We start from the raw sequence: 25619 nt of genomic DNA, 5'->3' as shown, positions 1-25619 counted from the left end.
TGACGTCATCTAGATGTCGTTGTCGTCGGGCCGGTGCCTCTGCAGCACGGCAAGGCGTTGCTGCGTCACCTCCAGATGGTGCTTGCGCCACTTGATCCGACGATTTTGGAACCACACTTTCACCTGCCAAAGGAATATGAAATAAATAAAAGTATAAGTAATCTATATCTATACTAATAAATAAAATTGGAGTGTCTGTCTGTAATTTCGAAATAACTACCGCATATTAAGGTCATATGGTTACTTAAACGATACTATAACCGAATCACACGTTTTTAAAATTTTTGTCTGTCTGTCTGTCTGTCTGTCTGTCTGTCTGTCTGTCTGTCTGTCTGTCTGTCTGTTTGAAAAGGCTAATCTTGGGAACGGCTGAACCGATTTTAACGGGATTTTCACATAAAAGTAGAGGATTGACCAGGGAGTAACATAGGCTACTTTTTTAACCGACTTTCAAAAAGGGAGTTGTGTCTTTCTACCTATGTACACCAAAATCTCCGAGGTTTCTGAACCGATTTGCGTCATTTCTTTTTTAATCGATAGAGGAACTTTGCGATATTGTTTCATAAAAAATTTGGATTCCAACTCCTCAATCCTGATGCTGCAGGGGATCTGACCAATCCACGCGGGCGAAGCTGCGGGCATCAGCTAGTAAGTATATATTTTAGTGTGTACATCTATAAGTACATATAATAAAATTGTAGAAAAGTGGTGTCTGTACACTGGAAATATAAAAAGAAAAGTAGCAGGGGTTGTTATTATATCGATGCCGGACCCGAAATTGTATTTTTTTTTGTCTGTTTGTCTGTGTGTTTGTGCACGCTAATATCAGAAACGGCTTATTCGATTTAGATACGGTTTTCACTAATATATTGTAGTAAGCTTCACTTAACATTTAGTGCTTATTTCATGTCAATCGGTTCATAAATAAAAAAGTTATGTCAATTTAAAGAATCACGGCGAACATTTTTAACGTACAGAGTACGTACTACACGCCTCGCCCGAAAGACATTATTCCACGCGAACGAAGTCGCGGGCACAGCTAGTTTTGTATATATTTTCTAGATCTCTTTAATTGTGTTGTCTTTGTGCTGTTGTAGATGATTGACTAAATCCTTTTATTGCAAAATGTAATTTTGAATCTTGTATCGCCAATTTTTAAACTATCCTCTTTGTGGCTCTTCCATTCTACGCGACATTGGCGAAGTGCATTGTGCTGGTGTGGCACTACTAAAAGCACACAAGTGTAAATTAAAAATTTAAAACACCCCTGACAAGTGAAGGTTACAGTAACTAGAAAAGAGCTGATAACTTTCAAACGGCTGAACCGATTTTCTTGGATTATAGCTAAGGACACACTCGATCAAGCCACCTTTCAAACAAAAAAAACTAAATTAAAATCGGTTCATTAGTTTAGGCGCTATGGTGCCACAGACAGATACACAGATACACAGATAAACAGACACACAGATACACGATACATACGTCAAACTTATAACACCCCTCTTTTTGGGTCGGGGGTTAAAAATAAGAAGAAGAAGAAGACATTTCTACAACCGCACCGCAAGCAATATAGGGATGATGACTACTAGTCAAATCAGTGACTTTTTATTAAACGTCAAAACGCTCGCTTAGTAGTGAGCTTGTATGAAATTCACAGAAGTGACGTCATAGACATTTGACATAACTGGATGTACTTTTTTAGTTAAATCGATAATTTAAAATGGTTAGTGTAGGAATTTAAGTTTCTTATTATTTTTGTAAATAAAAAGACTTTAGATTAATAATAAACTTGGAGTGTATTCACTATGAAAAAAATACAATTTTTTTTAAGATGACATTTGACACAATAGACAAGGTTGTCGTAGACAAGGTGCGTTCACTTTTTTTGGCTCTGGCTTCCAACAGTTAGCAAACTTGAAACTGACAGAAGACGTGGATTTTACGTATTTTGGAAGTCGCTCGATTTAATGATTCCTAATAAATAATTTGTTAAAGACATAGGCATCCCAATTTCATCCCGATTTCACCCTAACCACCTGGGTGCCTGGTGGACTTCGACCGCCCGTTGTGCCAGATCTGATTTTCCACTTACTTACATGCAAACTGTGGAATCAAGTCCCATCAGGGGTGTTCCCCACTAGATTACAACATGGGCAGACCAGCAAATTCCTGAAAGGCCAGCAACGTATCGGCGGTGACTCCTCTGGTGATGCAAATGTCATGGGCGGCGGTAATCACTTAACATCAGGTGATCCGCCTGCCCGTTTGCTCGCTAGTTTTCCAGCTGTTTCAGCGTGAATAAAGTAAAGACAAACTGCAATACCTGTGCCTCAGTGAGCTGCAGAGCGTGCGCAAGCTAGTCAAGACTCTCAGGCGCCACCACTGCTGCCTCTCGAACTCCGCCTCCAGCCGTTCCAGCCGATCCAGCTGTTCCAGTGTGAATCTAGTTTACTTCTGCATGAGCTGCAATACCTGTGCCTCAGTGAGCTGCAGAGCGTGCGCAAGGTAGAGTCTCTCAGGCCCCACCATGTACTGCTGTCTCTCGAACTCCGCCTCCAGCCGTTCCAGCTGTTCCGGCGTGAATATTGTCCTTATACGTTTACTTCTGCATGAGCTGCAATACCTGTGCCTCAGTGAGCTGCAGAGCGTGAGCAAGGTAGAGTCTCTCCGGTCCCACCATGTACTGCTGTCTCTCGAACTCCGCCTCCAGCCGTTCCAGCTGTTCCGGCGTGAATATTGTTCTTATACGTTTACTTCTGCATGAGCTGCAATACCTGTGCCTCAGTGAGCTGCAGAGCGTGAGCAAGGTAGAGTCTCTCCGGTCCCACCATGTACTGCTGTCTCTCGAACTCCGCCTCCAGCCGTTCTAGCTGTTCCGGCGTGAATATTGTCCTTATACGTTTACTTCTGCATGAGCTGCAATACCTGTGCCTCAGTGAGCTGCAGAGCGTGAGCAAGGTAGAGTCTCTCCGGTCCCACCATGTACTGCTGTCTCTCGAACTCCGCCTCCAGCCGTTCCAGCTGTTCCGGCGTGAATATTGTTCTTATACGTTTACTTCTGCATGAGCTGCAATACCTGTGCCTCAGTGAGCTGCAGAGCGTGAGCAAGGTAGAGTCTCTCCGGTCCCACCATGTACTGCTGTCTCTCGAACTCCGCCTCCAGCCGTTCCAGCTGTTCCGGCGTGAATATTGTTCTTATACGTTTACTTCTGCATGAGCTGCAATACCTGTGCCTCAGTGAGCTGCAGAGCGTGAGCAAGGTAGAGTCTCTCAGGCCCCACCATGTACTGCTGTCTCTCGAACTCCGCCTCCAGCCGCTCCAGCTGTTCCGGCGTGAATATTGTCCTTATACGTTTACTTCTGCCAGTGCTGCATCACAAATTAATGTTTATTTTTATTTATTTTTATTCTGTTACACAGAAAGTTGTAACAATAAAAATAAAAACGAAGAAAAATCCGTTGGGTCAATTTTTTCGTATAAAATGGAGCCTATGTCACCTGGACCTTTACAACGAATCAATTGACACCTACTTCATCTAAATCGGCCCAGTGGTTTAGGCACTACGGTGGAACACAGAGAATCTGGATACAAACATACATAAGTACATACATACAGCTACATACATACATACACAGACTGCTAAAATCATTACCCTTCTTTCTGGCTTTGCCGCAGTCGGGTAAAAAAGAATTGATCTTACGCATTGGAACAGGTGACGGGGTGTGTCCTGGACTTGAGCTGACCGACCTGCGGCCTCAGATCTGGTCTCGGACTGTCTGCAACAAACACGTACATGAGGAACCTTCCCAGCGCAGTTATTATCGTCATGACCAACCCACGACCGGCTCACAATAGAGAAAACCGGCCAAGTGCGAGTCAGACTCGCGCACTGAGGGTTCCGTACTCGGGTATTTTGCCAACATTTTGCACGATAAATCAAAAACTATTATGCATAAAAATAAATAAAAATCTGTTTTAGAATGTACAGGTAAAGCCCTTTCATATGATACCTACCCCTGGTATGGTGATAACTGGTATACCTAGTTATCTTACTTTGAAAATTGAAACACGTTTTAATATTTTTTTTAAATGATGTAACCATAAATTCGCGGTTTTCAGATTTATTCCTGTACTTGTGCTATAAGACCTACCTACCTGCCAAACATGATTCTAGGTCAACGGGAAGTACTCTATAGGTTTCTTGACAGACACGACGGACAGACGGACAGCAGTCAGACAGACAGACAGACAGACAACGAAGTGATCCTATAAGGGTCCCGTTTTTCCTTTTGATGTATGGAACCCTAAAAACTGAAAATTGGACTACTTTTCCGCTCCGGAGTCGGGGTTTTATGCTATGTGTTCCAAGTACCTGTATCTTTATGTACCTGTATCTGCGAATAAATGAATTGAATTGAAGTCCGGAGTTCCGGAGTTACAAGCTTCAAAAAAAAAGTTTAATTGCGCATTTGCGTTCAAGTCTGAAAATAAATCAGTTAAAAAAATAAAGAGGAAACGTTTATTGTACGACGTGGTAAAATTAAAGAGTATTTTTTTAATTTAATTTAATAATTTTTATTTGTTTTTAGTTTTAATTTAGATGCAGGTAAGTTTATTTTTAAAAAAAAACGCTTATCATAAGTTGATGTTGATGTCAATTTAAAAGAAATAAATGTAAGTTAGTAAGATTTTTCTTTTAATTTTTTTTTATTAAGTTTTCCATTGACAAAATTGGATAAGTTTTAACCAACTTCGTAGGTACAATTTATGAAAACTCTATACTGTATATTATGTATTATCTATGATATTATGTAACCGCTGAAAAGCTCGACTTTTTTCTAAAAATATAAAAGTCGAAACTCCGGTTATGTTCACGATTACTCCGGTTTTAGAGACGAATCAGTAATATTCGAATCTCCGGAGTTACGACAAAACCAGAATTCCGGAGTTCAAGCCCTTCAACAGAGCACGGGTCTCCTCTCAATTTTTTTAAATTATTTTTGACGTGACAACGCCTTATAATTCGATAGAGCCGGCTGCACGCACGAAAAAACATGACTCATGCGGCGTTACCTCGCTCTGAGGCGTTCCATGTAAGGCTTGAAGTGCAAGCGAGAGCGCGGAACGAGCGACAAAGAAGCACAATCGGCCTTTGTTGTCACGTTCAACTATCGTCAGTAAACCGACTTTACAGACAACCAATTTTTTTTTTTAAATTTTTTTTATTCAGATGCAAGTTAGCCATTGACTGCAATCTCATAGTAAGTGATGATGCAGTCTAAGATGGAAGCGGGCTAACCTGGAAAGGGTATGGCAGTTTTAACTAAACCCATACTAAATCCTTTGGTTTCTACACGGCATCGCACCGGAACGCTAAATCGCTTAGCGGCACGGCTTTACCGGTAGGGTGGTAATTATCCACGGCCGAAGCCTCCCGCCAGATCCAACCAGAAATTTAGAAAGATGAAACAGTGGGTTTAAATAAAAAGAGCAAATCAGTATAATCGCACTAATTTATTTTATCACTTCACTCAACACACTAATAATTACTCTCATATATTTGTGCGATTATACTGATTTGCTCTTTTTATTTAAACCCACTGTTTCATCTCAGAAGTGGGATACAAACTGCAATCATATCTAACTTTAAAACCAAGACATAAACAAAGCAACATTGTTTAATTAATTAATTAATTACTATCGTTTTCAGTGGTAGTTACTATTTTCCATGTTTTACTTCATAGACATTTTTGAAAGAAAAACCGACAACAAATTATAAAATTCCAAACCCCTACCGCGAATCGAACCCGGAAACTCCCACTAATAAGACCCCGAACGCTTACAACTGCGCCAGGGAGGCCGTCAAATGAGAAGGGGTTTGGTCTACCACGCTGGCCAAGTGTGAATTGGCAGACTGCACACACTTCTGCAGACATGCAGGTTTCTTTCACCGTTAAAGCAAGTGATATTTAATTAATTAAAACGCACATACAGTACAACCAAATTAATAATGCGCGTGCAGATCTTCGCTAACTGTCGTATTCCGAATCATTGAATCGTAAGAGCCCTAAACAATGCACTTGCATTTTGCACCTTGTTATAAACAAATAGGAGTCAATATCATGTGTATCATACGACCGTTGCCGAACAGTGACGAACATTTCTATGCGCATTATTAATTTGGTTGTACTGTAACTCTGGGTGCGTGCCGGGGATTCAACCCCCGATCGGCAAGAAATTTTAAGTGGGGTCCGAATACTTTTGAAATTTCTAGTCGAGGTCCAGAAAAAAAATTCATACTGCTTATTTTTTCACTTTGCCATATTTAGGTTATTTAGGCATATACATATAAAACAATTGTTAACACTGATGTGAATAATCCTTCCTTTCGGCTTTGCCGTAGTCGGGTAAAAATTACACCGACCGACATTCAGTCTTGAGCCATTTTTTATACTTTGTTTTGCAAGAAGAACTAGCAAATGCGAAAGTTATAATATAATCATGTACATAAAGTGCTCATGATTCATAATGCAAAATGTTTAACAGTAATTCATTTATTCGAATAGATGATAGGTATATCATAAAAAATTGGTTGTCTGTAAAGTCGGTTTAATGACGATAGTTGAACGTGACAACAAAGGCCGATTGTGCTTCTTTGTCGCTCGTTCCGCGCTCTCGCTTGCACTTCAAGCCTTACATGGAACGCCTCAGAGCGAGGTAACGCCGCATGAGTCATGTTTTTTCGTGCGTGCAGCCGGCTCTATCGAATTATAAGACGTTGTCACGTCAAAAATATTCAGCGGTCCAAGATTCAACCGTCCGTGGTTCGTAACCCTACAGCGGTTCGCCTGTTGCCGACCGCTGCACTAGGCTCACTTCTTCAGCGCCAAACCGACGCAGCGCAGCGCCAAGCCATTATGTGGCAGGCGAAGGTTAAGTTCCCGACTGGATAAAGTGTCAAACTTGTCATCGAACAAGATCGGTAAAGTTAAACAGCACTTGACTTCGTCTGTGGTGGGGTTTGCTGGCGCGCGTGTTTGACTTTTTGGAGTGTTTTTTTGTTAGAAGTGACCGGTTTTTGTGTTCTGCTGTGTTTGTTGGTGGTGGAACTGACTGGGAAGCGCTCTAAAGAGGCGCCGCGTGTGTGTCGGCGGGCGCCGGCACAGACGGGGTCCATACTTATACAAATAGTTTCCCTAACTTGTAAATAACTACAAACTTGACATTGGCTAATCAGTGTAAAGCCAGACGAGAGAAAAAAAAAAAAAAAAAACAGCACTAAAACCCGACTACTACCCGCAAACTGCCGATAGCTACAGCGATAGATATTTAAAAAAAAATCTGTCACTCGGTGCCTTTTAACATAATATTATATTTATTTATGAACTCAGAAATTCTTCCTCTTTCACATTTTGATATCTCACTCGAAAAAAAATATTTTTGGATGATTTTGGAATTTTGGTTTGGACTTTGGATTATATTTTTGGATGTAACATAAAATGTAGCCTATGTCACCCGGACCATAATAACGAACCGATTGACACCTCATTCATCAAAATCAGCTCAGTAGTTTAGGAACTGCGTTAGAACACACATTTAAATACAAACCTACATACATCATTTACATAGACTGCTAAAATCATAACCCTTCGTTTTGCCTTTGCCGTAGTCGGGTAATAAAAATAAATACATATGGTAATTCACTTTCTTCTGCTTTTTGTATGAGTAGAGCCGGAAAGCGCTCCCAAAATTCTATTCAATTTTATGATGTTAGACATATGAATGCAAATAAAGAAAGAATAGAATAGAATTCAGCGCTACGCCGTAGCTCGTAGCATAACCGTAGCATATTGCGTAACCAATTTCTATTTCAGAAGGATTATGGAGTTAGAAGTTTACATAATATTATATTATGTACTAGCTGATGCCCGCAGCTTCGCCCGCGTGGATTGGTCAGATCCCCTGCAGCATCAGGATTGAGGAGTTGGACTCCAAATTTTTTATGGAACAATGTCGCAAAGTTCCTCTATCGATTAAAAAAGAAATGACGCGAATCGGTTCAGAAATATCGGAGATTTCGGTGTACATAGGTAGAAAAGCACAACTCCCTTTTTGAAAGTCGGTTAAAAAAGTAGCCTATGTTAATTTCTGGTCAATTCTCTACTTGTCTGTGAAAATCCCGTCAAAATCGGTTCAGCTGTTCCCAAGATTAGCCTTTTCAAACAGACAGACAGACAAAAATTTTAAAAACGTGTGATTCAGTTATAGTATCGTTCAAATAACCATATGACCTTAATATGCGGTAGTTATTTCGAAATTACAGACAGACACTCCAATTTTATTTATTAGTATAGATACATAGTAGCGACACTGAGCATGAAAATTCCGCTATGTGGAAAAACACAAGTATACATAATGTAAAAATATGCTTTACTTTTTAGATCTTGCTTTACTTTATGTGATTTAAATAACTAAAAAGATTATCTCTTGAACTAGTATACGTACATGGTAAAGAACGGGTTTCTACATGTACACACTTTTTCAAAACCAAACAAAATGACATCAAAAACCGAAAATCCTAATTAAAAAAAGAGAATATTTTGTTTTTTGCAAATGTGGGATCGATGGGACCTTTTCATAATTCATTGATATTGGTTATCCAAAAATTCGTACCAATTTTTAGCTCTATGCGAATTATTGTAACCTTGAATGTCTATTTTGACCGGACTATAATATAATTTATATCCCATAGTAAAAAACCGGCCAAGTGCGAGTCAGATTCGACATTTTGCACGATTAATCAAAAACTATTGTGCATAAAAATAAATAAAAATGTGTTTTAGAATATACAGGTAAAGCCCTTTTATATGATACCCCATTTGGTATAGTTATCTTACTTTGAAAATTGAAACACTTTTTTTTTAAATAAAGTAACCACAAATTCATGGTTTACGGATTTATTCCTTTACCTTGTGCTATAAGACCTAGCTACCTGCCAAATTTCATGATTCTAGGTCAACGGGAAGTACTCTATAGGTTTCTTGATAGACAGACAGACAGACAGACAACAAAGTGATCCTATAAGGGTTCCGTTTTTCCTTTTGAGGTACGGAACTCTAAAAATGAGCTATGACCGAAATGCATTATTGACGAATATTATATTGTATTCTGTAGATACGTCTACGACGTAGACAACCGTAGTAACAAAATCTAATCGTAGACTCTACGTCATACCTTGTCGTAAAGCTGGTGGCACACCGACCATCGTTCTGCAGAACCCATCATTCAACCTCTGCATGTCATGGCCCGCGTACAAATAGTTCTGCAGCTGCCGTTGGTTCTGCTGCAGCCTTTCTTGAACGCTTAGATTCATCACATCCTCCTCAGAGTTCGTCAAACCCAAAATCGCGGCGATGGTAAAGGATTTGCCGCCCAAATTAGTCCCTTTCCCGGTCAAATCCACCCCAAATGCCGAAGAACTGTCTTCTTCCTCCAAAGAAACAGGCGACGTCGGGGTGCCAATGTTTTCGCCGAATCTGTCCCCCTCGGCGAAATTATCGCCGAATTTCTCGTCATCTATACTCAAACGATCTATGTTTTGTTGGTAAATTAAATCCGACAAATTCGGATACATCTGATTCTGCCTTTGCTCCATCATTGTTCATTAAATTAAAAAAAAAACGTTGTTTTTTTTTAACTAACTTTATACGCCATTGATTCGCACTTTGACATTATTTTTAATTTTTTTAATTTTTACACGTCTCAGGACACTTGTTTTTTCACCACAGATTATTGTAAAGTTTATTTGGATTAAGTAAGTTATGACTTAACTATTCAATTAACTAGGGTTATTAGGGGGGGTTAATTTGGGGATATTTAGACCTGTGCTCACTAAATGGCGGTTGTCACGCGATTGCGGTGCGGTTTATGATTAAAAAGTGGATTTTAAAATTGGATCTGGGGCGGGGCCAGACGTCAAACGATCGGTTTGGCGGGAAAAAAATGACATCGCATAAAGCGGTCAATTGAGGGTAGATGATGGGGTAGTTTTGGCCCTCCGAGGGGGTGAGAGGGAGGGCTGCGATTGGTGGGAAGTTGGCGCATGCGCGGGTGGGGGCGGGGCCAGATTTAGTGGGTGTGGTCGGACTGTGATTTGCGGTCGGGAAAGCCTTTGATTGAGACAGGGACGTATTTCGTATTATTTAATTTATTACAGGAAAATCTACAGCGAAATATTACCAATATTACTACAAAATTGATACAATTTGAATACAATTTCTTAAAAGCTAATTACAGAATAATGGCCAACTATGATTGTCTGAATTTTTTTTTTAATTATCAATTTGTGTAAGTTAAAAACATTTTATTGTTATACACAAAGGAAAAAAACAAACCTTAATTTAGTACCAAAATACATCAAAAATGAAATCATTATGTAGGTATAAAAACATACTTAGTATCCTAGGCAGCCTAAATGATAATAAAAAATAATTATGAAGCAGTTTTAGGTATTATGAAGTTGGTATTATTGAGGATGATATTTTGGAAAAATACAATAATAGGATTGCAGTCTCAATACAGCCTAAAGAGATACTCCGTGTTCAGTCAGTAGACGTAGAGCAAGCCAGTGGGCTCACAGAGGGAGATGGGGGAGGAATATTGTAAAATAATATTTAGAATAACTATTTGTGCACTGAAATACTTAGTTTAAGAACTTAGAATGAATAAATGATATTGATATTATGCCAACCGGCAGAAGTCAGCAGATTTATTATGATAAGTAGGAGATCAGTCGTACTGGTATGTCGGTACCTGCATGGAGGTCGATGAAACACCGATGCACGTGCTCCTGGAGTGCACGGGCGTGGCAGAACAACGAGAACGCCATTTGGGATACCCAACCTCACTTCATGAAGCCCTCGGCAACCTGGGTGATCTACTCGGCTTCTGGAGTGAGCTTGGATGGCTGGAGTGAAGACTTCGGCGGGGAGGGGCAACGCACGCACAACAGACGGAAACGTTTAAGTGCGGAAACCAGCCCAGTAGAAGAAAGAAGAAGATGTCGGTGCTAAGACCGTAAAGGTGTTTCACACCGGCGAGGCGAGGAGTGGATGGGATGGGCCGGGATGGAATCCGAAATAGAGTTCGACATTTTCCGAAACCAATTCCTGGATATTCCTTTATTCAGCCTTATAAACATACCTAGTTTTTAAATTGGATGGTAAAGTCCGTCCCTGCGTGTGTTTGGTGAAACAATTTAATATCATAATCTCTGGCTCCGAACATTGCACGCTCGGATATCAACCGTGTAATTATTGACTTTGGATACGATATTAATATTGTGGCTTCTACTTAGCTTCTATTTTGGAAAGGCTAGCTATTTACCTGGGTTTGCTTAGTTAGGTATGCTAGTTTACATCCTAGATAAGTTCTCGGTTTAAAGCGCTAACTGAAATTGAATACCTACTTAGATATAAAAACCTTTGAAGTAGGTTTTTAGAAATCTATAGATATTTTGCATATAAAAAAATCGCCCAAGAGCGAGTCAGACTCGCGCACCGAGGGTTCCGTACAATAGTCGTATTTTTTCGATATTTTGCACGATAAATCGAAAAGTGACTTGCATAAAATTTAATAAAAATCTGTTTTAGAATGTACAGGTAAAGCCCTTTCATATGAGACCCCACTTCGTAAAGTTATCTTAGGTACTTTGAAAATTGAAAAACATTTAATTTTTTTTTAAATGTTTTTTAATGATGTAACCACGAATTCGCGGTTTTCAGATTTATTCCTGTACTTGTGCTATAAGACCTACCTATCTGCCTTTCATGATTCTACTAGTACCCTACTTATAGGTTTCTTGACACACACGACGGACGGACAGACAGACAGACAAAATGATCCTATAAAGGTTCCGTTTTTCCTATTGAGATACGGAACCCTAAAAAAAATATCACTTGCTTGAAACCTGCATATCTGAGAGTTCTTCATAATGTTTCCAAAGGTGTGTGAAGTCTGCCAATTCGCACTTGACAAGCGTGGTGTAGAAACTAAGGCCAAACCCTTCTCGTTCTAAATTGAGAGAATACCCGTTTTCAGTAGTGGGCCGGCAATGGGTAGATAATGATGATGATGATGAATATGAATAATATATGATGAACTAGCCGATGCTCGCGACTTCGCCCGCGTGGATTTAGTTTTTTCGAAATCCCGTGGGAACTGATTTTCCGAGATAAAAAGTAGCCTATGTGCTAATCCAGGGTATAATCTATCTCCATTCTAAATTTCAGCCCAATCCGTCCAGTAGTTTTTGCGTGAAGGAGTAACAAACATACACACACACACACACACACACACACACACACACACACACACATACAAACTTTCGCCTTTATAATATTAGTGTGATATTTTTTATAAATAACTTTATTAACAAGTGTAAATTAAAAATTTATAACACCCCCGACAAGTGAAGGTTACAGTAACTAGAAAAGAGCTTGAAAAGAGCTGATAACTATCAAACATTTCTTCATAGACATTTTCTTGGACTATACCGCGCCCTGTAGTCTTTGATCCAAAGTATCTGAGTTTTCCAAAACATCATTTTCAAATAAATAATTATGTATCTAGGCAACGTCCATCTTGACAGCTTGACATTTGTCAATTGACATAATATTATGAACCTAACGGTTATCTAACCTTCTTTTCTGCAAGAAAACTAGAAAAGAGCTGATAACTTTTAAACGGCTTAACCAATTTTTTTGGATTATAGCTAAGAACACTCTCGATCAAGCCACCTTTCAAACAAAAAAACTAAATTAAAATCGGTTCATTCGTTTAGGCGCTACGATGCCACAGACAGATACACAGATACACAGACACACAGATACACATATACACACGTCAAACTTATAACACCCCTCTTTTTGGATCGGGGGTTAAAAATACTAGCTTGATGCCCACGCCTTCGTCCGCGCAGATATAGGTTTTGAAAACCCCCGTGGGAACTCATGATTTTCCGAGATAAAAAGTAGCCTGTGTGTTAATCCAGGGTATAATTTATCTTGGTCCGTCGCTCACAGTGTGGTCCTCGGGTTGGTTGGTGTACTGTGATTCCCGCATGCCTCTTAACGGTGTTTGGGGGGCACGAAGTGTCCTAGTGGTGGGTCTGCTGAGGCGGACATCCGCTGGCGGGGTAACGAGGCGTTTATGGTCCCTTGTGCTTCGTCATCAGCGGTGGGATGGAACTTCGTGAGGTTTTTAGTCGGTAGGAGTCCGACATAACCACTGTGCTGCCCCGTGGTCGGTGGTACATCGAAAAAAAAGAGTATAGTCTATTTCCATTCCACAGCCAAATCCGACCAGTAGTTTTTGCGTCAAAGAGTAATAAACATGCACACATACACTCAAACTATCTCCTTTATATTAGTGTGAAATTACAGTAAGACTTAAAGCTAGCCTTATCCGATTGCTATTATATCTCTTCTATTCTATTTGACTTTACCTTATAAACCAAACATGAAGGGCTATAATATGGCGTTTAGAATTTAATTTAAAAACAAACAAGTAAACTTTTTTAATATTCATACAATATTGTCGTGAGATCAGAGGGAACAAATAAATGGGGGAGCATTCCATTGTACCGGTAGGGTGACATTAAATTGTAATACAAGGGTAGGCACGTGTATTTTGCACTAGCCGATGCCCGCGACTTCGCCCGCGTGGATTTAGGTTTTTCGGAATCCCGTGGGAACTCTTAGATTTACCGGGATAAACAGTAGCCTATGTGCTAATTCAGGATATTATCTATCTCTATTCCAAATTTCAGCAAAATCCGTCCAGTAGTTTTTGCGTGAAGGAGTAACAAACACACACACACACACACACACATACACATATACGTACACAAACTTTCGCCTTTATAATATTAGTGTGATTGGTGTGATATGAAGTGTGAAGTGTGATTTAGTCTGAGGAGGCTTTGGCTGGCTGTTAGCTGTTACAACCTTGCCGGCAAAGCCGTGCCGCTAAGCGATTCGCGTTCCAGTACGATGAATTGTAGAAACCAAAGGGGTATGGGTTCAATAAAAACTGCCATATCCCTTCAGGGTTAGCTCGCATCCATCTTAGACTGCATCATCACTTACCACCAGGTGGTATTGTAGTCAAGGGCTAACTTGTATCTGAAGAAAAAAAATTGTCTGATTTTTGGGTCCGACGTGTCTCTACAGAAAAAAGGAAGGGATTCAAAATTCAAAACCTAAGTAGGGTAACTCCCGTTGACATCTTAATCATTTTGGCAAGCCTATTTTATAATAACACAAGTAAATTCAAAAATCCCAATTTCAAAAATTCAGTTCAAAAATCAACCGCGAATTTGTGGTTACTGTGGTTGTGTTATTAAAAAAAATTAAAATGTGTGTCAAAATTCAAACTAAGATAACTATACCAAGTGGGGTATCATATGAAAGGGCTTTACCTGTACATTCTAAAACAGATTTTTATTCATTTTTATGCATAATAGTTTTTAATTTATTGTGTAAAATGTCCGAAGAAACACCCGAGTATGGAAACCTTGGTGCGTGAGTCTGACTGTACTTGGTCGGTTTTTTTGTTGTACTTATTTGTAATTGTTAGGACAAGGTTTAAGAAGGATTTTTTTCTTAGGAAATCCACGGGAAAAGACAGTTCCCGCGCACGAAGTCGCGGGCATCAATTTAGTCACACTAATAATAAAAAGGCGAAAGTTTGTTTGTATGTGTGTGTGTGTGTGTGTGTGTGTGTGTATGTTTGTTACTCCTTCACGCAAAAATTACTGGACGGATTTGGCTGAAATTCGGAATGGAGATAGATAATATCCTGGATTAGCACATAGGCTATTTTTATCCCGGAAAACCAAAGAGTTCCCACGGGGTTTTGAAAAACCTAAATCCACGCGGACGTAGTCGCGGGCATCAGCTAGTATGTAATAAAGGTACGTTGTATGCAAGTACCGTGAATTGTCGGTACTTTGTATTGTCTGAGGGGACGAGGGTGAGGTCGGGGGACAAAAGTGTATAAAAGTGAAGAGGGCCCGCAATCGTATGATGCGCTTTTCGGAACAGGCACAACCCTCGCTGCAGGGTTGGCGACACAGAGATAATATTATTGTTTTCTTTTTATTTTCTTTTGACGTGACAACGTCTTATAATTCGATAGAGCCGGCTGCACGCACGAAAAAACATGACTCATGCGGCGTTACCTCGCTCTGAGGCGTTCCATGTAAGGCTTGAAGTGCAAGCGAGAGCGCGGAACGAGCGACAAAGAAGCACAATCGGCCTTTGTCGTCACGTTCAACTATCGTCAGTAAACCGACTTTACAGACAACCAATTTTTTGTTTTATTAAAGGACAGTTAACAGCGGAGTTAAGTAAGAATAACTTTCTTAGACGCTAGTCGCTAATTATACAGAAACATAGCCAGTTGCAGATTCTGCCATTGCAGATTTTTTAATACATTGTCGCAGTTTTTTTTTTCTCTCGTCTGGCTTTACACTGATTAGCTAATGTCAAGTTTGTAGTTATTTACAAGTTAGGAAAACTATATGTATAAGTAATGAACTTCCAGTGAGTTAAAACTACTTAAATATACAAAAAAACCGGCCAAGTGCGAGTCAGACTCGCGCACTAAGGGTTCCGTACGCGTTTATTTTTTCCAACATTTTGCACGATAAATCCAAAACTATTTTACCAAAAAATAAATAAAAATCTGTTTTAGGATGTACAGATAAAGCCCTTTCATATGATACCCCACTTGGTATAGTTATCTTATTTTGACAATTGAAACACATTTTTTTTTGTTTTAAATGATGTTACCACAAATTCGCGGACGGACGTACGGACGGACGGACTAACGGACAGACAGACAGACAGACAGACAGACTTTTTTAGTATTCAACTTATATTTTCAAGATGCTTAGAGACAACCCTATGACGCACTTGGCTATGGACGGGGCTGTGCGTAGTGATTAAAATTCCTGGATTTAATATCGGCTCATACATTAAGTGGCTAATCGCTGTACTGACGTCGATTTGTTGCGCTGCTCCGTCACAGTTATTTTATTACATTCCTTATTATCCCCCCTGTTTATTAAAATGTTAGTTACAACTTCTGGATTACTAGAATATTTTATATACAGGGTGGAAAAATTATGGACCCTGGTAGGGACCTTAGACCCTTAATTTCGATCGTTTTACTAAGGTGCATGTAATGGAGTGTTAACTATGATATTGGTAAGTTTGAAAGGGGCGTGTATAGCCTGCCAAACTGTATTAGATTTATTATTTTGTGTTTATCCTATGTTATCGGGACATAAACTGTGTATATATTTAATATTTGATAATAAAGACATTTTTCAAACAAAACAAACAAACTAAGGTGCACTACACGGGTCTGCCCGCGAAATTCTTTAAAGGGGAAGCGACGGGTCTGTTAGTATCATTTCCACGTGTTTATATAAAAATCTTTACTTGATAAGGTCCAGTTTAAGAAATTAGCTCTAGTATCGACTAATTTGTGAGTTACAGTCGATACTAAAGCTAATATCTTAAACTGGACCCTTTCAAGTAAAATTTTTTATATGAATAGGTGGGGATGATACTGTTATTGTCGCAAATAGAATGCCATAAGCCTACTTTGTCGTATTAGTTTACAAATTGCGGAAAACCAAATAAAATTTGAATTTCGCGGGCAGACCCGTCGCTTCCACCTTAATGCAAAAAAAAATTAGGAGACATTTCACCGCGATTAATAGCTTCATCGGTCGACAGAAAGGCTGGCTCATTTTTGGATCAGCCTGGCTGTCCAGCGCGGAAATGCAGCCAGTATTCTTGGCACCATTCCACGCGGGCATGATTTGTACAGTAATTAGATAATGCTAGATTTAAGAAGGCTCTCTCCGTCACTCGTGCAATCGAAGTTCCAATTTCATTTGAATATTAAGCAACCAAAGTCCATGAAATTTTGCAGATATATTCTAGAAACTAATATCTATGTCTGTGGTTTTCCAGATTTCTGTTAAAATATTCGGTTTCAAAATTTACATACAAATCTTTGAGCCCCTGTAATTTTAAAACTACATATTTTTAGAAAAATCTATGTTATGTATCTATGTCTGCAAAATTTCGTGGACTTTGGTTGCTTAATATTTAAATGAAATTGGAACTACGATTGTATGAAACGAGTGACGGAGGGAGCCCTGTTAAGTTTAATATTTTCAATAAATATTTAAAAAAAGGATATTAAGGGAGGTAACTACTTATAAGAGGTGGGTATACGAGACATAATAAGTACGTACATAATAGCTCTTCGCAATATTACCTCACTATCATTATCTCGCAAGTCGCATGCCTCTCTATCACGCGCACATGAGGTCTGTAGAGTCGATATTTTAGTTTAAAAACCAGCCAAGTGCAAGTCAGACTCACGCGACGAGGGTTCCGTACTCAGTTATTTTTCCGACATTTTGCACGATAAATCAAACATTATTATGCATAAAAAAAACTGTTTCAGAATGTAAATCCTGTACAGGTAAAGACCTTTCATATGATACCCAACTTGGTATAGTTATCTTACTTTGAAAATTGAAACACATTTTTTTTGGGATGTAACCACAAATTCACGGTTTTCGGATTTATTCCTTTATTTGTGCTATAAGAACTACCTACCTGCCAAATTACACGATGCTAGGTCAACAGGACGGGCCCTATAGGTTTTCTTGATAGACGGACAGACGGACAACAAAGTAATCCTATAAGTGTTCCGTTATTCCTTTTGAAGTACGGAACCCTAAAAATGAATAATATTTTTACAATAAGTCCACTCCACGGGTTTCCCTATTCGTGAAGCGCGCTCGCTACCCTCATAACGCAGGCAATAAACCTGATTCCTTTGTCAACGGCCAATTTGTCATCCATTGTTGCTCTGACAGGAGATCTGTCCTTAGTAGTGGGCCAGCGATGGATGATAATGAAAATCGCCCACGCGCCTAATAAGAGTTTTCACCTATTAATATTACTTTCAACAATAATATTTTAACAATAAGTCCACTCCACGGGTTTCCCTATTCGTGAAGCTCGCTCGCTACCCTCATAACGCAGGCAATAAACCTGATTCCTTTGTCAACGGCCAATTTGTCATCCATTGTTGCTCTGACAGGAGATCTGTCCTTAGTAGTGGGCCAGCGATGGATGATAATGAAAATCGCCCACGCGCCTAATAAGAGTTTTCACTTATTAATATTACTTTCAACAATAATATTTTTACGATAAGTCCACTCCACGGGTTTCCCTATTCGTGAAGCGCGCTCGCTACCCTCATAACGCAGGCAATAAACCTGATTCCTTTGTCAACGGCCAATTTGTCATCCATTGTTGCCGCCATGTTGTCGGCGAGGCCGAAAACATGTTGTTCCGAGCTCGAGAGCCGACACGCGCCGAGAAAACAATTAAATATTTATCTTTTATCTGTGCAAGCAAGTGTCAAAAGGGCTAGAAGCCATGTAAAGCCAGTTATTAAAAAAAAAAACGATACTTCGAATTTGGAACTTCGGTAATCCCCTTCACAGAACACGAATCCGGAGATCCCCTTGCTCCATTTCGGATGAGCTACATTTGTTTACTATATTTGAAGATTTTGGGATGGACAGCAACTTCAAGGTTGCGTCACCGACATGCTAATGTTGATAGTTGTCGGAGTGCTGATAGATTTAAAAGCTAAACTAGGTAATATGTTACTAAAATCCATACTAATATTATAAATGCGAAGCGTCTGTCTGTCTGTCTGTCTGCTAACTTTTCACGGCCCAACAGTTTAACCGATTTTGCCGAAATTTGGTACAGAGTTAGCTTATATCCCGGGGACATAGGCTACTTATCCCGGAAAATCAAAAAGTTCCCACGGGATTTCCAAATACCCATCCGCTTTACCGATTTGCAAGAAATTTGGAACCGAGGTAGCTTGCGTCCCTGCAATTTATTCCGGAACTTTTTATCCCGGAAAATCAAACAGTTCCCATGGGATCTTTGAAAACCGAAATCCACGCGGACAAAGTCGCGGGCATCCTCTAGTTTAATAGAATTTGTAAATTAAAATCATTAGGTTTTAGACACGTTGATAAAGATAGGAATTTTTGCAAAACCTCAATCTGACAAAATCGCGGGCATCAGATAATTTAAAATAATCAGTTATATTTTTGCAATAATCTATACTAATACTATAAAGAGGAAACCTTTGTATTTTTGTATGTTTGTATTGAATAGGCTCAAAAACTACTGGACCGATTTCAAAATTTCTTTTACCATTACTTAGAGGGATTCTTTCGAATCCGTATAGGCTATATTTTATCCCGGAAAATTTTAAACAGTTCCTACAGGATTAAAAAAAAAAACAAAAGCTGCGCGGGCGAAGTCGCGAGCATCCTCTAGTTATGTAATAAAATATTATATGGTATTCCGCGTGCCACTATTTTGTTTTCACAACCATATTTTATTTAATCTGCGGTCTATTCATTTTGGCGCCATTAACAACGGCCAGCCGATCCGCGTTTCGTTAAATTAATTCCCGACAACATAATAATTAATCTGTGCTGACAAATGGCGGCCACATTAACCAAATTTGGCGGGAAACAGTCTATGAGGACATAGAGCAAAATTACTAATGGATATGATACCTATCGACTAATTTGTGAGTTATAGTCGGTACTAGAATTAATTTCTTAAACTGGACCCTTTCAAGTAAAGATTTTTATATAAACCTGTAAGGATGATACTGCCATTTGCAAAATTAAAGTGCCATAAGCCTACTTTGTCGTATTAGTTTACAAATTGCAAAAAAACCAAATTGAATTTGAATTTCGCGGGCAGGCAATACAAAACATCACAGCATTTCATTTCATTTATTGCAAGATTGTAAGTAAAAAAAAGATGTTACATAAATTTTAAGTAGGTACATATCACAATCTGCCATGAAATGGCGTGCAAAAACTAGCTTGATCTACATTTTCTTAGGAACATAAAATATCATTTTTATTTTTTTTATTTATTTTTATTTATTTAAACCAAAGTATAGTTTTACATATTATTTCCACTTGACATCCAAAAACTACCTTGAGTTTATATGGATGTTGCACATTCCTTAAATATATTTATACAAATTGTTAAACAAATCGAAACTGAAGATTACTAGACCCTATTTACATGAAGGCCATTTTGAAATTCTTATTATTTGTTGTTGCAGTTGTAAGGTTATTTTTAAAAATTGATTTGAGTTGTCAAAAATAATATAAAATTATTAATTTATCTAATGCAGGTAGTTTGATAAAATCGATATTTGGCTCATTCGATGTCATACAATCTGTTACTAGGAGGCCGACAAGATTGAACTTGCATAAATACGGGTGTTTCGAAGGTTTTAATTCAGTCTCCTTCCGAGATTCGGAGCGATATCGCATATTTTCGGTATTTGGATTGTGAACTGAATAATTAGATGTTGTGATAGCAATCACGCTCTAATTAAATTATTTATTTTGTCATTAGTTTGTTTAGATTAAAACTCTCGGATAACCTCTACACATTGAACCTGATGTTTTTTGTGTTGGTTTGAGAGGACATTCCAATAATTCGATAAAAATATTTAAATAATACCTGCTTTTCTGAGTGACGCCAATAATTCAGAAGCGGGACGTGTCTCACGTTGTCTTAATTTCGCTTTGGTATCTTTTTGTAAACAACCCACATTTGATTAAAATTTTTATTGAGTTTGATTTGGTGATTAAAATTTTTAGTTTTTTTTAAGAATTTAGTCTTTTGTGAAGTGGAAAGTAATTTGCAATAAGTGGTTCAGATTTTGTATACATCGAATGAGAAGTTAGTCGTTTGGATTTATTGTTGACTTGATATTAAAACTGAGAGTTCGGCAGTTCAGGGGTAGGTTTTAATGATTTGACGGAGGGCAGGATAGCCCATGATTTGGATTTGACTTAGGGCAAGGAAGCCCGCGACTGACATGACAAGATTGATTAGAAACACGAGGACGTGTTAAATTCAGGACGGCCGAACTGTAAGGTTATTTTTAAAAATTGATTTGAGTTGTCAAAAATAATATAAAATTATTAATTTATCTAATGCAGGTAGTTTGATAAAATCGATATTTGGCTCATTCGATGTCATACAATCTGTTACTAGGAGGCCGACAAGATTGAACTTGCATAAATACGGGTGTTTCGAAGGTTTTAATTCAGTCTCCTTCCGAGATTCGGAGCGATATCGCATATTTTCGGTATTTGGATTGTGAACTGAATAATTAGATGTTGTGATAGCAATCACGCTCTAATTAAATTATTTATTTTGTCATTAGTTTGTTTAGATTAAAACTCTCGGATAACCTCTACACATTGAACCTGATGTTTTTTGTGTTGGTTTGAGAGGACATTCCAATAATTCGATAAAAATATTTAAATAATACCTGCTTTTCTGAGTGACGCCAATACAGTGGTTCACGAGATACAGCCCGCTAAAAGACCGACGGACGGACAGCTTCTGGCTTAGTAATTGGGTTCCGTTGGCTTGGCACCCTTCGAGTATGGATTACGGAACCCTAAAAATCATAAATTGACTCAGAAACACGATTTTAGTTCCGGCCAGTCCTCAAGTTTGGAGACCCCACAAGCCATATCCATTAAAATATTTCCCTCCCTACCTCCCAAACCGCAACAAATCATATTTTTGCCGCTGTAGCGCCGCGGAATGCAATAATTACCCGCACCCCGCACCCGCCGCCCCTGGGGTTGCCCGCGTATAAAATATTGCTGTTTACGAGGAATTACGTGATTTATAGTCTGTGTACTTGGATTAAAAAAAAGTAAATTGAAAAATGGATGTTGTTGGTATTTCTTCATAGCACCTCTACCGCTGTTAAAAGCTATTTTACAGCTATACTTAGAAAAAAAAAATATTCATATTCAAAACTTCACTAAAAAATATATAACATCTCCTGAGGATGCTCCGGTGTCGGGGCGAAACGTGCGTCTATCGTTTTTGGAATTTGTGTGCTGGTGCTTGATTGGTGGCTGGCTTTTCCTACATGTTTAGCAGTGGGAGGGCGGGCGGTACATATCGCATGCTGCATGTTGCACCATACAGATTTCTCTGTTTCAGCGGATTATAGGAAATTAAGCTTTTGGTTCCTTGTATACAAAAAAAGATTCCGACGAATTGAGAACCTCCTCCTTTTTTCGAAGTCGGTTAAAAAATATTGGATGCGACGGGTCTGCCCCCGAAATTCAAATTTTGTTTGGTTTTTTCCCAATTTGTAAACTAATACGACAAAGTAGGCTTATGGCATTCTAGTTGCGACAATGGCAGTATCATCTCCACCTGTTTATATAAAAACCTTTACTTGAGTGGGTCCAGTTTAGAAATTAGCTCTAGTATCGGCTAATTTGTGACTTACAGTCGATACTAGAGCTAATTTCTATTCTAAAATTCTTAAACTGGACCCTTTCAAGTAAAGATTTTTATATAAACCTGTGAGGATGATACTGCCACTGTCGCAATTGAAAATGCCATAAGCCTACGTTGTGGTATTACATAGTTTAAAAAATGCGAAAAACCAAATTAAATTTGAATTTCGCGGGCAGGCCCGTCGCTTCCACCTTAATTGAAGCAATTACTTGCGGTTAAGTTCAAAGACGACCATTGGCTGCTATTGCAACGCGTCTTGCGGTCTACCTATTCGTTTGGCGTGGACTATACCAAAGTAGCTTCCAAAATAGCCTCGATAGCTCAACGGTTGAGGAGCGGACTGAATTCCGAAAGTCCAGCGGTTCTAAACCTTCCCGTTGCACTGTTGTCGTACCCACTCCTGGCACAAGCTTTACGCTTAATTGGAGGGGAAAGGGGAGTGTTAGTTATGATGAGCATCACACTAATATTATAAAGGAGAAAGTTTGTATGTGTGTGTGTGTATGTTTGTTACTCCTTCACGCAAAAAATGCTGGACGGATTGAGCTGAAATTTAGAATGGGGCTAGATTAGGTAGACCCTGGATTAACACCTAGGCTACTTTTTATCCCGAAAAATCAAAGAGTTCCCACGGGAATTTTAAAAAACCAACATCCACGCGAACGAACTCGCGGGCATCAGCTAGTGACTAATATTCTTTAAAAAAAAAAAGTGGAAAATATGCTTAAAAACTGGCAACACCAAGTCAGTATGCTTTGTTGGCGCGCCGATGTTATTGAATGTTTTTATTATTAATGCGGCAACATCAAAGGCGGGTTTATGAAATTATTTCGCCGTTTGATGTCGAACTCCGCGATAACTATGCTGATAATGAAATTTGAGAACGCTATGTGGACTTTTGCTAACCATGTTTTGATATGAAAACTGTTAATCTACATTCTACACTTACTTATCACACTAATATTATAAAGGTGAAAGTTTGTGTGTGTGTGTATGTTTGTTACTCCTTCACGCAAAAACTACTGAACGGATTTTGGCTGGAATGGAGATAGATATTATCCAGGATTAGCACATAGCTACTTTTATCCCGGAAAATCAATGAGTTCCCACGGGATTTTTAAAAACTTACATCCATCCACGGGAACGAAGTCGCGGGCATCAGCTAGTAAATTATAATATTATAGGTATTACATGTGTAAATTAAAAATTTACAACACCCCCGACAAGTGAAGGTTACAGTAACTAGAAAAGAGCTGATAACTTTCAAACGGCTGAACCGATTTGCTTGGATTATAGCTAAGAACACTCTCGATCAAGCCACCTTTCAAAAAAAAAAAACTAAATTAAAATCTGTTCATTAGTTTAGGAGCTACGATGTCACAGACATATTATAGATACACACGTCAAACTTATAACACCCCTCTTTTTGGGTCGGGGGTTAAAAAGAGCACTGATAGCCTAGTCGACCTCTTTATTGGGAGGTAGAGGGTTCGATTCTAAGCACGCACGTCTAACTTTTTTTGCAGTGCATTTCAATTAAGTACTTATCACACTTAACACTTCACACTAATATTATAAAGGCGAAAGTTTGTGTGTGTGTGTTTGTTACTCCTTCACGCAAAAACTACCTAACGGGTCTGGCTGAAATTTGGAATGGAGATAGATAATATCCTGGATTAGCACATAGGCTACTTTTTATCCCGGGAAATCAAAGAGTTCCCACGGGATTTCAAAAACCTAAATCCACGCGGGCGAAGCCGCGGGCATCGGCTAGTGCTTAATAAAGTAGTTTGTAAGCTTTGACCAAAACAAACGAACATTTTTTGAGTTTTTCTTTCATGGTTTATTGCGATGTTCTAGCTCGTAAAGAAATATTTGATACACCCAAAATATGATACGGAACCCTTTAAAAAAGCGAGGCCCGACTAGCACTTGACCGGGTTTTTTATCCCAGTACTGAAGGCTACTTCTTAATACAGAAGACGAAAGAGTTCCCATGCGATTTCAATAAACCTAAATCCACGCATCTGCATCAGCTAGTCTTTATAAAAGGGCTCTCTCCGTCACTTACTCCATATAACCGTAGCCCCAATTTCATTTGAATATTAAGCAACCAAAGTCCATGAAATTTTGCAGACATATTCTAAAAACTAATATCAGTGCCTGTGAGGCATTTAAAATTACAGGAGCTCAAAGATTTGTATGTGAATGTTTAAGACCGCGTAACTTTGAAACCGAATAGGTATTTTAACGGAAATCTGGAAAACTACAGGCATAGATATTAGTTCCCGGAACGTTTCTGCAAAATTCCATGAGTATGATTGGTTAGTATTCCAATGAGAGACGAACTAACTACGTTTGTATGGAGCGAGTGACGGAGAGACCCCTCTTAATATCTATTTAGATGCTGTTTGCGATCTTGTTCGCGTGGATTTAAGTTTTTAACCACCGACCCAAAACGAGGAGTGTTATAAGTTTGACGTGTGTATCTGTGTATCTGTCTGTGGCATCGTAGCTAATAAACTAATGAACCGATTTTAATTTAGTTATTTTTGTTTGAAAGGTGGCTTGATCGAGAGTGTTCTTAGCTATAATCCAAGAAAATCGGTTCAACCGTTTGAAAGTTATCAGCTCTTTTCTAGTTACTGTAACCATCACTTGTCGGGGGTGTTATAAATTTTTAATTTACAGTTGTTAACAGGGCTCTCTCCGTCACTCGTTTCCACTCGTTTCATACAATCGTAGTTCCAATTTCATTTGAATATTAAGCAACCAAAGTCCATGAAATTTTGCAGACATATTCTAAAAACTAATATCTGTGTCTGTGGTGTTTTAGATTTTTCTAAAAATATGTAGTTTTAAAATTACAGGGGCTTCAAGATTTGTATGAAAATTTTAAGACCGCGTAACTTTGAAACCGAGTATTTTAACAGAAATCTGGAAAACCACAGACATAGATATTAGTTTCTAGAATATGTCTGCAAAATTTCATGGACTTAGATTGCTTAGTATTCAAATGAAATTGGAACTACGATTGTATGAAACGAGTGGAAACGAGTGACGGAGAGAGCCCTCTTAAACATGTCATGGGATAAATTAGTTACTAAACGCCATTAGCC

General features: G+C 38.8%; 1 protein-coding gene across 1 annotated transcript; it reads right to left on the bottom strand.

The window, feature by feature from the left end:
- Window positions 1-9: 9 nt before the first annotated feature.
- On the bottom strand, window positions 10-9659 carry LOC123878269 (homeobox protein Hox-A4). Its single transcript, XM_045925420.1, has 4 exons — window positions 9236-9659; window positions 3702-3777; window positions 3228-3369; window positions 10-123 (listed from the first exon to the last, which is right to left on the bottom strand). The coding sequence occupies exons 1-4, from the start codon at window positions 9657-9659 to the stop codon at window positions 10-12; spliced, it is 756 nt and encodes a 251-aa protein (XP_045781376.1).
- Window positions 9660-25619: the final 15960 nt, after the last annotated feature.

The sequence above is a fragment of the Maniola jurtina genome, chromosome 26 (assembly GCF_905333055.1).
Source record: "Maniola jurtina chromosome 26, ilManJurt1.1, whole genome shotgun sequence".
Classification (NCBI taxonomy): domain Eukaryota; kingdom Metazoa; phylum Arthropoda; class Insecta; order Lepidoptera; family Nymphalidae; genus Maniola; species Maniola jurtina.
Note: the sequence above shows the minus strand (reverse complement) of the source record. Positions and strands in the feature narration are given on the sequence as shown.

Coding starts and splice junctions, on each gene's coding strand:
- LOC123878269 (XM_045925420.1), bottom strand. CDS start 9,659: ATGATGGAGCAAAGGCAGAATCAGATGTATCCGAATTTGTCGGATTTA. Junction 3,370..3,701: donor CCCGTCACCTGTTCCAATGC/GTAAGATCAATT, acceptor TTTGTGATGCAG/CACTGGCAGAAGTAAACGTA. Junction 124..3,227: donor TGCAGCTCACTGAGGCACAG/GTATTGCAGCTC, acceptor TTCCTTTGGCAG/GTGAAAGTGTGGTTCCAAAA.